The 13,564-nt window shown below is 39.7% G+C and overlaps 2 protein-coding genes across 7 annotated transcripts in view; one reads left to right on the top strand and one right to left on the bottom strand.

Annotated features, from left to right (window-relative positions):
• Window positions 1-9,768, bottom strand: part of ITFG1 (integrin alpha FG-GAP repeat containing 1) — a 277,356-nt gene extending 267,588 nt beyond the window's left edge. Inside the window, exons 1-5 of the mRNA XM_003937249.4 lie at window positions 9,521-9,768; window positions 7,784-7,856; window positions 2,704-2,849; window positions 1,419-1,476; window positions 171-245 (exon numbers count right to left, since the gene is read on the bottom strand). Coding sequence (XP_003937298.1) covers window positions 171-245; window positions 1,419-1,476; window positions 2,704-2,849; window positions 7,784-7,856; window positions 9,521-9,728 — 560 coding nt within the window. The 5' untranslated portion in view covers window positions 9,729-9,768. The remainder of the gene's footprint in view (window positions 1-170; window positions 246-1,418; window positions 1,477-2,703; window positions 2,850-7,783; window positions 7,857-9,520) is intronic.
• A 234-nt stretch (window positions 9,769-10,002) lies between these two features.
• The window catches only part of PHKB (phosphorylase kinase regulatory subunit beta), a 240,968-nt gene continuing 237,406 nt past the window's right edge, over window positions 10,003-13,564 (top strand). For 2 of the 6 annotated variants that reach the window (XM_010347818.3, XM_003937248.4), the window contains exon 1: window positions 10,003-10,114. In XM_010347818.3, the coding sequence (XP_010346120.1) occupies window positions 10,039-10,114 (76 nt within the window). In that variant the 5' untranslated portion in view covers window positions 10,003-10,038. Of the gene's footprint in view, window positions 10,115-10,171; window positions 10,194-10,972; window positions 12,911-13,564 lie in introns of those variants that run through there. The other 4 variants (XM_010347819.3, XM_074403416.1, XM_074403417.1 and 1 more) reach the window with 4 other exon arrangements.

Genomic DNA, 13,564 nt, shown 5'->3' with positions numbered 1-13,564 from the left:
AGCAGTTGCAGACCAAATCCAAACTATTGGAGAAAGCTTATATACATTGACCAAATGCCCATTTAAAAATCTTTAATGACAAAGATTTCCAATGAGCTACTTTTTTTCCAGTGGTTAAAGTAGCAGCAATACATACATTTAATTACATGGTTATAATCATATTTACTCACCCTCCTAATAGTATCTGTGGCTGGTTGGATTCATTTGTTATACCAAAAATATCAGGAATTAGATCACCATTGAAACTGAAAAAAAATTAAAACAATAAGCTGCCATTTCATTAAATTCCCACTTCTAATTTAGCTTTAACAGTAACTGTGGAAAGTGAGGTAGACGTTACAATGCTCGCCAGTATCTAGGGATAAGTAATAGGTCAAATGTCAGCACAAGTGACATGTGTCACTTCTAGGCCAAAGGGCGTAATTTGTTACCAGCCTCTTTAGCCCTCTCCAGGCTTGCCATGGGAATGAGAAGAATTTGTGATTCAGATGGACCAGCTACAAAAACAGTGGGGTCTCTGATGGCCTGATTCTAAGCAACAGCACAGGGTACAGCCTATTGTTGACCCACATTGGACATACAGTGAGAGCAAGAAATAAATTTCTTTTGTGAGATTTTGGGTATGTCTGTAATCTTTGCATAATTTAACCTATTCTTGAATGATAAGGATACAGCACTAATTCCTAGAAACTTATTTCAGAATCACAGGCCAACTTGTTTACTTATATGGGCTTAGGAGAAATAACTCAGAAAAATAATCCTAGTTGGTATAAAACTTCATACTGGCCATTGAGTATTTAATAAAAAAAATACACAACTATGAAAGAAATCTAGCTGAGCACCGTTAAGAAGATGAATCCATGGAATTACTCTTCAGACTTCTAATGGCCACTGAAACATTGCTGTATGGGTGTGATTTTAATAACTGTAAGAAAGGCAGTACTGGAAACAAGAATGTAGCCAAACTTTGCTCTAGCCCCAGGAATGATTTCTACTTCTACCAAAATGCGCTGTCAGAAATTTGGATTTAATGATAATGCAGAGGAGGAGTTATATTATAAAAAGAACAAAAATTTCTCCTTAATATAGGAATCTAAATTTCTGGAGGAAACTGTATCCTACATATCAAGCATAACAGTTTTACTCAAAAACAGGTATCTTAGTTCTTTCAGTAGTGACAGCATAGATCCATAATGGACATATCTGAGGCTACTGAAACAAAAACACAAATCTCTTCTTTCCAAAATAATAAATTTCATTTTTCTTTTTCCTATTGGATGGCAAATAAATACAATATAATCAAGGGTACAGGCCTCTCAGTGAATTTAGTGTTTATATTACTTAGCAAAGTAGTTTCCTATATGAAGATTTTATGTTTAAGTTTGAAACCATTTTAAAGGAAGCAAGCACATACTTACTCCATAATTAGTGGCTCATCTTGAAAAGTCCTATTGAGTATGGTCATATTGTTAGGATCTGCAAAAAGATATATATATAATACACAGAAATTAGCAGGCATTTTATATTACTTTTGATAGCTACACTTAGGAAAAAATATTCTTCTACTCTTTTCAAGATTTATCTCTGATTTATTCCAACTATTATCATAAATGAGATACTGTAAGGCTAGTTAGAATGAACATCAAGCTTGTGAAGACAAAATATTGGGAGAGTATATTCTATAGTTAAGACTAGTATTATGATAATTTCCTTTTAAGGTATGCATGTAAATATTTCCTGAGTCTTTGTCTTTACACAATTCAGTACTGGAGCAGCTGACAACAGGGTTTTGGTGTAAAGAAGGCAATATATGCAAAACTTCCTGGCTCTAAAATGTCCATGCTTATATACAAGCAGTGCTTTGTACATAGTACTCCTTCTGTAAATACTTATTGACTCAATGAATACAATGTATTAAGATTACTGTTTACATTCACAAATGGTACAGAGAACATGACTGAAATTTTGCTTCATTAACAAAGTTACCTATTTAGGTATAACTAATTAATTGGCTTTTCAGATAAGGCTTGATGGTTTGTGACTAGATATGATAGACTGACTCTCAAACTATACTTCAACTTTTTTGTGCTTTCCTGTGCTGAGGAGACTAGAAACCAAAAATAGCATTTTCTACATATCCTTGCATCTGAGATGCTGAATAAAAATTAAGCCTTGCCAGTCAGATACACTGCGAGTCTTAAAGGCATGAATGAGGCAAAGGCTGTTTCTCTGCTATTTCTATCTGTGTCTGCTCACTGAATTTGGGAGTATCAAGAGACCAGGTATAGCATTCATTTTGCTAGCGAGAATCACTGCAACCACAGCATCATTCTGGCAGCAGCTGTGTAACTGACCACTTCAGATAGGTGAAAGAGGTGGTAGCTTTTTGGATGATACTGGGATTGCTCCTGAAAGCTCAACCTAGAGTTTATTCTTTAGCCATCCCAATAGTTCTGTAAGCCATTAAAACCCTTTAATAAATCTCTATCCTCTTTAAGCTAGTAAGAGTGAAGTTTGTTTGTAGAACTGACCCCTGCCCAGTTCAGAATTGAAAAAGAAAAATCAGGAAATAAACTTTGAAAAAACGTTTTACAATTACTGACACCCAAGAACAGTATTTTTGAACTGATTTCAGAACAATATTTTGTTACATTTACCTTCATATTCAGTGATAAATATTAAAAATTCTTAAAACAAATTCACCTAATGTTTGATTTTGTCCCCAGAAGATAACAGCTCCTAATTCACTCTTGGCATGATTTTTGGGAATATATGTCAGAAGGACATCCATTTGTGAATCTCCATCATAATCCCCAGGGACTACACTTGTTATCAATGCACTGTGATTCCTAAAAGAAACAAGCATTTACAAATATCAGACAAGTTGTAATGGAAAAGGACATCTCTATATTTCTACCATACAAAAATATTTTCAATATAAAACTTTAAAAGCTTCACGTAACTGACTGATTGCCTTCTCTTTCCTATCTTTTCACCCCTCATGTATTTAAACCTCTTTGATCTACAAGAGTTCAGATAAATGCAGAATAGTCTCAAGAAACAAGACAAATCTGAAATATGTGGAGAGAAAACTTGTTTATTATGTATAGTCCTTCTCTACAGTTCCTTTGTGAAGGACACAAAGATATTTGGATGGTGTTTCTAACAAATGGAGGTTCAAACTGGCAAAGCAGCAAGAAATATCACTGGGATTTTTTTCAATTAAAAGATCTTATTTATAAAATATTTAGTTTGGATTTTAATATAAATTCAAAATTTACAGTAAAAATTAAAAAATTATTTTTTTCTGAAAGCTAGTAATGTAAGAATTGAAATTTTTTTCTTTTGTTTATTTATTTATTTAAGAACGGAATTTTTTTTTTAACCAAACTTGGCAATCAATACGGCATCCAACCATATATATCTAATTTTATATGTATTTCTTTATGTTTTCCTTTTCACAAGTATTGATATATCTTATCAATAAAATAATTCTAAAATTATTTATATGAATCTTGAAAACTTAACATCCTGGTGTTTTGTTGCCTGAATGACCCAAGCAAAAATTAGCCCTTAAATTCATTTTATATTTAATTCTACTTAGAGCAAATAGCAAGACAGCAAATTTCCAATTAGACTACAGATAATTACTTTCTGAATGCATCAGTGGTCAGTCCTTTCTCCCTCTCACTCAGCAAGGTAAGAACCAAGTGGTGTATTTCTGGAAAGTCTCAGGAATTAAGGATTTAAGTTACAGTAATGAGTAAGGCTTTGGCCTTAAGCTAAAAACAGCACTTAACCAAAAGTCAACAAAAGGAGTAATTTAACCCTTGCCCACAGCTCTACCCTACTTCTAGAATGTTAATTTGTCAAGAATATACACGCAGGGCAAAAGACAGCAGACAAGTCCCACTAAGCAATGCATTTCCAATGATTTCTTTAGCATCTTACTTGGACATATGAGTAGACACCCACCTTCTAAAGAAAACTTTGACTATTAAAGAGAGCTAAAACAAATAACAATAAGGAAACTGAAGAAAATAGAGCTAAGGCAACAAAAGAAAAATTCAAAATCACACTTAAGAAAGTCTGCCTATTAAAAAAACATAACCACAGTATGCTAAAAGACAGTATCATTAAGAAAACAAACAAAGAAAAAACTCAGAAATTAAAAATGTGACACATGGCTGGGAGTGCTAGTTCATGCCTGTAATCCTGGCACTTCGGGAGATGGGGGTGGGCCGATCACTTGAGGTCAGATGTTTGAGACTAGCCTGGCCAACATGGTAAAACCTCGCTGGTATCAAAAATACAAAAAATATTCCTTGGAACAGCTAACGGAGTTGGGAAAAAAAAATAGCAAAAATAGCCAGGCATGGTGGTGTGCATCTCTAATCCTAGCTACTTGGGAGGCTGAGGCAGGAGAATCGCTTGAACCCAGGAAGTGGAGATTGCAGTGAGCCAAGATTGTGCCATTGCACTCTAGCCTGGGCAAAAGAGTGAGACTCCACCTCAAAAAAAAAAAAAAAAAAAAATTGGACTTAGAAGATAAAGTTGAGAAAACCTCCTGCAAAGGAAAATAAAACAAAATGATTAAAAAAAAAAAAAAACAGGTAAGATAAAGGAACAAAGGATGAACCCAGGCAGACTAACAATCCACTGATAGGAATTCCTGAAAAAGACAAAAAAGAAGTTTCAAGGAAATATTTAATAATGTAAGAGTTATTTCAAAAAGCCCCCAAGGATAGAGGCCTCTAGCTTGAAAGGGCCCACAAAATGCCTGGCATAATAAGTAAAAAATAATCATTCCTGTAATTGCAGCACTGGAAGGCGAAGGTGGAAGGACAGCTTGAGCCCAGGATTATGTTGCTACCGTGAGCTATGATTTTGTCACTGTACTCTTTTGTTACCTGGGTGACACAGAAAGACCCTGTCTCTATAAAAAAGAGAAAAACAAATCTACACCAAGGCACATCATCATGAAATCAGAATAAAATGGAAAAAGAAGAGACTCCAATAGCCTCCAAAGTTAAAACAATTTACATTTGAAAGATTAGAAGAAAAAATAGGATTGAATTTTAAGACAGTAACCCATGAAGCCAGACTACAATACACTAAAGTGTTAAGACTGGGTAGAAAAAGCTTTCGGACATGACAGGACTCATCATGCATCCTTTCTCAGGAATCTCCTAAAGCACGCACCCCCACGAAGTAAATGAGGAAATTTCTTTTTTAAAATGTGATAGAATCATCCTGCAAAAGGCCTGGAGAATGAATCCAGACTGAATAGGAATATACAGGATCCAATGGGAAAAGCAAAAATGCATGATAGGTATCTGGCTAATATGAGGGAATATCTGCAAAGAATTAAGGATATGTCCATAGAAAACTATGCAATTGATTTTTTAAAAAGCAATAATTTATTCCAGTATGGCAAGCTACACAAAAAATGAAATACTATCCCAGCACTTTTGGAGGCCAAGGTGGGCGGATCACCTAGGTTGGGAGTTTAAGAACAGCCTGGCCAACATGGTGAAACCCCAGCTCTACTAAAAATACAAAAAATTAGCCAGGCGTGGTGGCAGGCGCCTGTAATCACAGCTACTTAGGAGACTGAGGTGGAAGAATCACTTGAGCCCAGGAAGTGGAAGCTGCAGTAAGCCGAGATCGCGCCACTGCACTCCAGCCGGGGCAACAAGAGTGAGACTCTGTCTAAAAAAAAAGAAATACTGCACACTACCTGGTTCTGAATTACATAGACACTACATGGTTAAAATGTAAACAATGATTACTGATTTAACAAAAAATTATGATTTAATTAAACTAGGACAATGTAAATAATTTACTTATTTATGTTAATTAAAAAAGAAACAAGAAATGAATATTTAGAAATGATAATTCAAGAAATTAGTGTAAAATTTTATTTTAAAATATAGTAATAAACACTAGAAGAATCAGCTACAGGTCTTAAAAGTGGTCGCATCTGAGAGAGAAATAGGGGTGTAGGGGAGAAAAAGGGTGAAGAATAATTTGCTTTGAAAATTATTCTAAATTAAAACACAAATAAGAGTTACTAAATTTTGAAAGTACATTGCATTAATAAAAATAATTAACTGGGGCCGGGCGTGGTGGCTCATGCCTGTAGTCCCAGCACTATGGGAGGCCGAGGTGGGCGGATCACAAGGTCAAGAGACCGAGACCATCCTGGCCAACATGGTGAAATCTGTCCATACTAAAAATACAAAAATTAGCTGGGCGTGGTATTGCACCTGTAGTCCCAGCTACTCGGGAGGCTGAGGCAGGAGAATTGCTTGAACCCGGGAGGTAGAAGTTGCAGTGAGCCGAGATCACGCAACTGCACTCCAGCCTGGTGAGAGAGTGACACTCCACCTCAAAAAAAAAACAAAAACAAAAACTGGGATATTTGTTTTAACTTATCAGAATACATGCCTTTTACATCCTTTAAATTTCCTTAATTTCTAATCAGCAAAAAAAAATCACCTCTAGGCAGTTAGCTCACTTCTCATATACACTGATCAACTTTAGTTTCTTCTCCACTTCCAGCATGCTGACAGTCACCACCCAGAAACATTTCTCAAGGGAAATAAGTTCCTATTTATCCATTTATAACATTACCCTCAAAGTTCTACTTAAAGGCCATTTTTTTTTTAACGTGAGTTTGAGTTTACATAAAATACTGTAGAGTCTGAGAACTAATTAGCCCACACGGGGACTTTTAAAAAACAGTTTTCTAAGTAGTCTTTAATCTTCTACAAACTAATTCATTCTGCATATGCTTCACCAGTAAATCAACTTAAAATATTGTTTTCATTATCTCTCCTTTGCACAAGGGCCTGATGATTCCCCTCTTCTAAATAAGACTTTGGTCAAACTCTTTTTGTGATTTCTGAAGGCTCCCAGTCTAGTCTTCTTATCTCATGTTCTTAGTCCTTAACTTCCCAAAGTGTACCTTCCACTTTTGTTAGGCAGATCTTTCTACCTCCTCTTCATAACATGCTGCTCTTAACTTTTATCTCTCATAAATGCTCAGTCTCCAAAGTTGAACATCTTCACCTAACTTTTTACTTATACTAAAGTCAAGCTCAAGTCCATGACTCTGGAAATCGCCCCTTTGGCCTGCACTGACCCCTCTCTTCTTGCTTGAATTCAGACAGCCACAAATGCTTGCTTCTTGTAGTTTCACAACTGTGTTGTGTCACTATGATGGAAGTAGAGGTGTGGGGGTGGTCACTGTTTCATGCAATGCCAACCACAGAAAAGAAAAATAATAACCATTACTTGAAGATTTTAAAAATTCAGATAATTAAAAAAACTTGATCCTTCCAAGTCAACCTTAAAAATCACCATCCATCAGTCAATTAAACAAAAAAATTAGAACACTGACTTTTCCCCCACTGCAACATAGGCCCCTCTTCCACAAAACACATTGCCATCATAATGAGACCCCTGTGAGTGACTGCTCCCTCAAGATGAGGCACAGATCGAGACACATTCAAGAAAGGATATGAGATTGCAAGGAAATAAAGGGTGTTTATATATACAAACAAACCTGGATCCACTCAAATTTTATTTAAGTCATTTTTAAACTTTGGTATTTTCACTATTTTTCCAAACAAATCACTTGCTACTCATGTCTCACAACTAGTGGTTTTGCATCCCAACACCACAGGTAAGACTGACTTTAAAGACAATCTAATCAGCAACAGCATATCTATTATTACATTAATGACTGTTTTATCAAAATGATCATGTATGTACTTACTTGAAAGATATCTTGACTTTGGGTTTAAAATAGGGTGCATTCTGGTCTGCCAAAAAGACGATTAAGTCATTTCCTAAAGGAAACAAATATATATTAGAAAAATGTTTCTTGGTAAGACACCCAATCAGGTTACAAGAAGGTTTCTGAGCACTGCTCTTAACAAGAAAACTTATTCTGCTCCAGTTCATCTGCCCTCTCAAGGACAGTCCCACCAGTCCAATGGGGATGCCTAATATTATGTCACAAGTTTAATGTCCAAAGCAGCAGAGGAACAGAAAGGAGGAACATGGGAAAAAGCAGTTAATCAAGAGAAACTGAAGCCAGTGGATTCTGCAAGAAGTCAGACTGGTTGACTTAAAAGAACCATATAAAGACGATGTCTTATAACTACTACACGTCAAGACTTGTCTTCTCTGAATCTAGCAATGCTGTCCCTTGTAAGGCTGTTTAGTTCATTACATAGATACATGACCCCAAGGATGCAGGAACTCCCATTGTAGATACCTGACAACATGGACGTAATTAGGCATGTAAGGAGAAAATCTGAATCCTCCAAGACCCTCCACCTATAGAACCATCCTCCAGAGGCTGATACATTTTTGGAGCTCAATTTGCACTCATTGAGACAGACTTTTGGAATTGCTTAATCACACACAGGCCATCTTTAAAGTCAAGTCCACTCTCTGTATCCAGTTTGGTCAGAGTAGCAACAGGTTTGGCAGTATGTTGCAAAATGAGGAGTCAAAAAGATTGGGAAAATATTCAGAGTCCGTAAAAGGCTCTGCATCCTGGCAAGGGCCCCAAGTCTGGATCAAGATCCTGTCAGGCAAGCTCTGAGTAGCTCTTCATTTCCTTCCTTCATGGCATTGATCTTTAAGCCACATCTGCTTCTGTGAGTACTCAAGAACGGTAAGGACCCTCGCCCCCAACAATGCCCACTGTCAGCATCAAGATTTATAAAAAAGTTAGATTTTTGTAAATGATGGCTAAAGCAAAGAATTTCCAAGAACATGTTAGCAAAGAAAGTAGAGATTTGGAACACTAAGGTGATGACCAAGGTGAGGAAGGTGTACACGAAAGAAAGGCAGCTCGAGAGAAAGTTCTGTAGTTTGAGAATGCTTTCCCAAGGAGGTATTGGGTTTATCAGTGGTCCTTCCAAAATGCTTGTGTGAATTATTCAGTGTTTAGGCCCTTGAGGGCACATTCACTTCAAAGAAACTTGTGGCCTTGACAAAGAGAGGGGTGGTGAATTAGGTAGGTGGGGAGGCAAGGAAAAGGCCCCTCCCTATGAGAAGAAATTGTCAAGTTGCACCTTTTCCTGTTCATCAATGGGGAAGGAAGATTGAAGCAAAACAGAAAAGAGAGGGCCTTGGGAGCGAACGTTGAGGCAAGCTACAAAGATTCCTGGGAATCAGGAAGCACTTTGGAAGGCAGGTGATTCCATGGGGAGAAGGGGGTAGGGTGAGTGGGTGAAGGCCGCAGACTTCTGAGGAAAAAACCTGGGGTGCTGTCAGGGCTTTTGGGGGTAGGTCAAACTGTAGGGTGGCTGGGTCAGAACCTGGGGTTGGAAAGGGTGGTGCAAAAGGACAATCTGTTAAGAATGCTGAAGGGAAGGCCACAGGGCTGGGAGAGAAGGGCCAGGAAATGCAGAAGGACCGGCCATTGGGCAATGGGTTTGGGGAACACCGGGAGGAGCACACAGACAGCGAACAGAGGGAGGGCCCGGCAAACACTGACTTTCCCGCAGCACGAAGAGGTCCGTCTGCTTGTCGGAGTTGAGGTCCCCGAAAGCCGCAAGGGTGCCCCAGGCCTCGGCCCCAAAGAGCTCGGCCGTGACGTTGTGCAGCGCCCGCGCTGGGACCGGCCCGACTCCCAGTAGTGCAAGCCCCGCGAGGAGCGGCGCCAGCAGCGCCCAGGAGCTAGGCAGCCGGCCCGCCGCCGCCATGGCAGCCCCTCGGCCCCCGCCCGCCGGCCCAGCGCCGCGCTTGACGGCAGCCGCAAAGCACCGCGCCACCAGCGGAGAGAGTAGGCGCGCAACTCGGGAACGCGTAGAAGCCGCTGCAGGCTCCTTTTTCTCTCTCCCTCTAGAGCAGCCCTTCCGACGCTAAAAAGACAGTGGAGCTAGGATGAAAGTCGTCCTCACGCTCACTTCCGGCAGGCGCGCCTCCCGACAGTGTCGTGCGGGGGGCGTGGCCGAGCGGGCACTGCTGACAGGCTGCCCTGGGGGCGGTGGCCAAGGCGGCTGCTGGAGCGCAATGGCGGGGGCGGCCGGGCTCATGGCCGAAGTGAGCTGGAAGGTCTTGGAGCGAAGAGCTCGGACCAAGCGCTCAGGTTTGGCTGACTGGGGCGCCACCCCCCTACTCGAGCACCTTGGGTGGTGCTTCCTCTCAAGCACCTTTGCGGGAGGCAGGTGGGAGTCCTGGGAATGAACCTGTGCCCGGAGTTCCCCTTAGAAAGCAGGTGGCGGCCCCGGCCTTGCTTCTGATATCTTCTTCCACCTCTAAAAATTAGATGGCGATGCCAACTCCACTCTGTGTGTGCCCCCAACTCTTTTCCGCTTGTGATCCCCACTTGGAAACTGGGTAGCGGTCCTGACTTCCCGTAGAGTCTTCTAACTTAGAAATTAGGCGGCAGTATATTCCTGGGAAAGGGAGTGTACCCTCCCTGTAAGTGTTCTCCGTGCAAGTCAGATAGCTTAATCAGATCAAGTCAAATGTTGTAGCTACGCTCCGGCTGCAGAGAGCCGGCGACTGCCCCTTACCTTATGTCTTATATCCCTTTTACATTCCCCACGGGTTCTAAGCGGTAGACCTGTCATCTGTGTAGCAGAAACTGAAGGAGACTGGGCCTCAAGTCATGAAATGCATAGTTAGGGCTCAGAAGGAGAAGGGCTCCATCCGTAGGCAAGTGACCCCAGATTTTCCAAGCCCGAGAGCCTGGAGGTCAGAAGGTGCCTTGTAGGCAGTTTGAACAGTTCCAAGTGTCCCGAACTGACTTGTTCAAATTGCAGCGTCATGACTTGTGGAGTTATCAACACGTGTGGCTGAAAACTCCTCTTAAAGTCGGAATGAAAACTTCTCGTATTTCCTGGCTGGCCGGAGATAAGCTTAAGCAAAAAGCATGCACTTAAACGAGAAAGGTGGAAGGTAGAAAGCAGATTTTCAACTAAGGTGCTTCCCTTTGAAAGAATTGACTAACTATGTCATATTAGGGGATGTGAAAGGCATTAGCTAAGAAAATTCACTTTGCACTTGCATTGCTATTAAGAAATTATTTTCGGCTGGGCACGGTGGCTCATGCCTATAATCCCAGCACTTTGGGAGGCCGAGGCGGGTGGATCACAAGGTCAAGAGATCGAGACTATCTGGTCAAACCAGACGGTGAAACCCCGTTTCTACTAAAAATACAAAAATTAGCTGGGCGTGGTGGCACGTGCCTGTAGTCCCAGCTACTCGGGAGGCTAAGGCAGGAGAATTGCTTGAACCCAGGACGCGGAGGTTGCGGTGAGCCGAGATCACGCCATTGCACTCCAGCCTGGGTAACAAGAGCGAAACTCTGTATCAAAAAAAAGAAGAAGGAAAAAAAATACAAAAATTAGCTGGGCATGGTGGCACGCGCCTATAATCCTAGCTACTCGGGACGCTGAGGCAGGAGAATTGCTTGAATCCAGGAGGCGGAGATTGCAGTGAGTAGAAGTCGCACCACTGCACGCCAACCTGGGCGACAGAGCGAGACTCCATCTCAGAAAAAATAAAATAAAATTATTTTCTCAGCTAATACATGCCTTTTCTATTTTGGGCTTTTCCCCTTTATGAAGTTCTTAGTTGTCTGTTGTACATACTGACTTTTTATTTATTTTATTTTTTTAATTTAGAGAAAGTAAATCTAATTTCTGAAAATCTAATTTCAGAAATCATAAACCTAACCTTTATTGCCAATTTCATTCTGCTTTTTATACCTTACAAAAAGTTCTGTTTTATTTAGGGTTATAGTAAAATTACCAACTATGAAATATGAGAGAATTTTTTCAAAAAGTTGTCCTTAGTACTACTGAGAATCAATAAAGTGACTTGGAATAGTCACATGTATTTGTTTCATACTTTTTCTTAAATTTCTTTTTTGTGTCATATAGGAATATTGAGTTGGCTACTAACAATGTAGCTATCTGGATATAAAAAGTGTTATTGGATTGGTTATGTCTGACAAAGAAAAGTAACCAGAGTTTTCTTACAGGGACCTGAGTACTGCCCCCAACATATATTTTTGCAACATTTCTCTTTTCCCTTCCTAAGCACATAGAGTTTATTTTCTTCATCAGTCTTTCTTTCCTCTGAAATGCATGTCATAACAGCTTTGAAAACCTTACTTCTCTTTTCTTAGCTGAGAAAAAGAATTCTAGCGTTAACTGTTGTTGAATGCAGTTATTTAAATTCAGTGTTACGTGCAAAGTGCATAGTATCAATGTTGAATGTTCCTATGTGTTTACATTGTAGTAGTAAAAAGAGATGCCAGTTGAAGTCATTCCTCCAAATTAATAGTTAAATTTCAGGTTTCACATTCTTATAACGATATGAAGTACAGATGATAAAGTTAATAACTCTTGAGTTAATAACTTCCTATGCCATTAAAAACAATCAACTTGATTCTGTTTGTTACTTTTAGAAGAATATATAAACAGAGCTTTGTTAGAAACCTCCACTAACCTGACTCTGGTGTAGAGTCCTCCCCAGAGTTCGAGCATTGTTACATAGCAGCAGAATTACTTCACTGCACAATAGAGGATACTACTTTTATGTAATGTTTAATAAGTGGATATTATGTAGTTCCTGCCTCATCCATATGAGCAAGTGTAATTTATCAAAGCGAAGAAAATCACATTTTCAAGTCATAAAAGAGAAAATAAAGTTATAATGATCCTTAGTTACTGCCTTTGTTGCGCACTGCATCGTGTTAATAACTGCTCACACTGCTTTCAATTAATTTAACACTGATTGCTTCTAACCTTCACTAAACAGTTTTAAAATTGCTATAGCTTAGCCTGGGACGCTTATGATTAGAGCCAACAATTTGAAATGGCCTGCTCACCTGATGCAGTCGTCTCCTCGTCTTCTGCTTTCTTAAGGTCTGGTAAGTGTTGTAGACCCCAAAAGGGTCACTTGGTAATTTTAAATCCCTTTGTTTCTAAAGGTTGATGTCACCATAAGATATCATTATGTCTTTATTTCTTCTTTGGTGGGCCCAAGCCTGAGTACCAGACTGGTGTTAGGCTTAACTTTGCATTGTGTTTTGAATGTGGCCTGTTGTATTCTTCTCATGTGGGATGTGAAAAGGACAGAGAGTGGAGTGCCTGCCCGGCCTGCCCGGATACTTGCAAGCTATTTGAGCAGATGCAGTTCCTTAGTGTCTGGGAACCTTAAATACTTTTAGTCTTCTTACCACAATGGAAGTAACTTTTACAAATTAAGAATTTGTGGTCAACATCCCATTTATCTATTCTTCATCAGCTTACTGTGAAGCAGGTTATTAATATATACGTTTTTCACAGGCAGGAAGTGACTTGTCCCAGGCAATATTTTAAGGCCATGTGCTTTGGCCTTTATCCTGTGGCTTCCTGGTATAAGGGCTGGAACAGATATTGGCACAGTGACTCTTTGACTGTTGTGTTGATGCACCCCTTTGAGAGCTGGATTAAAGCTATGGAACTGCTCCCCAGATGTGTGCACGGGATTTTGAAAACAATTTCTGGGGGATTCATGGACACAGACATGATTACCTATGGAT

The sequence above is a fragment of the Saimiri boliviensis genome, chromosome 1, assembly GCF_048565385.1.
Source record: "Saimiri boliviensis isolate mSaiBol1 chromosome 1, mSaiBol1.pri, whole genome shotgun sequence".
Taxonomy (NCBI): Eukaryota; Metazoa; Chordata; class Mammalia; order Primates; family Cebidae; genus Saimiri; species Saimiri boliviensis.
Note: the sequence above shows the minus strand (reverse complement) of the source record. Positions and strands in the feature narration are given on the sequence as shown.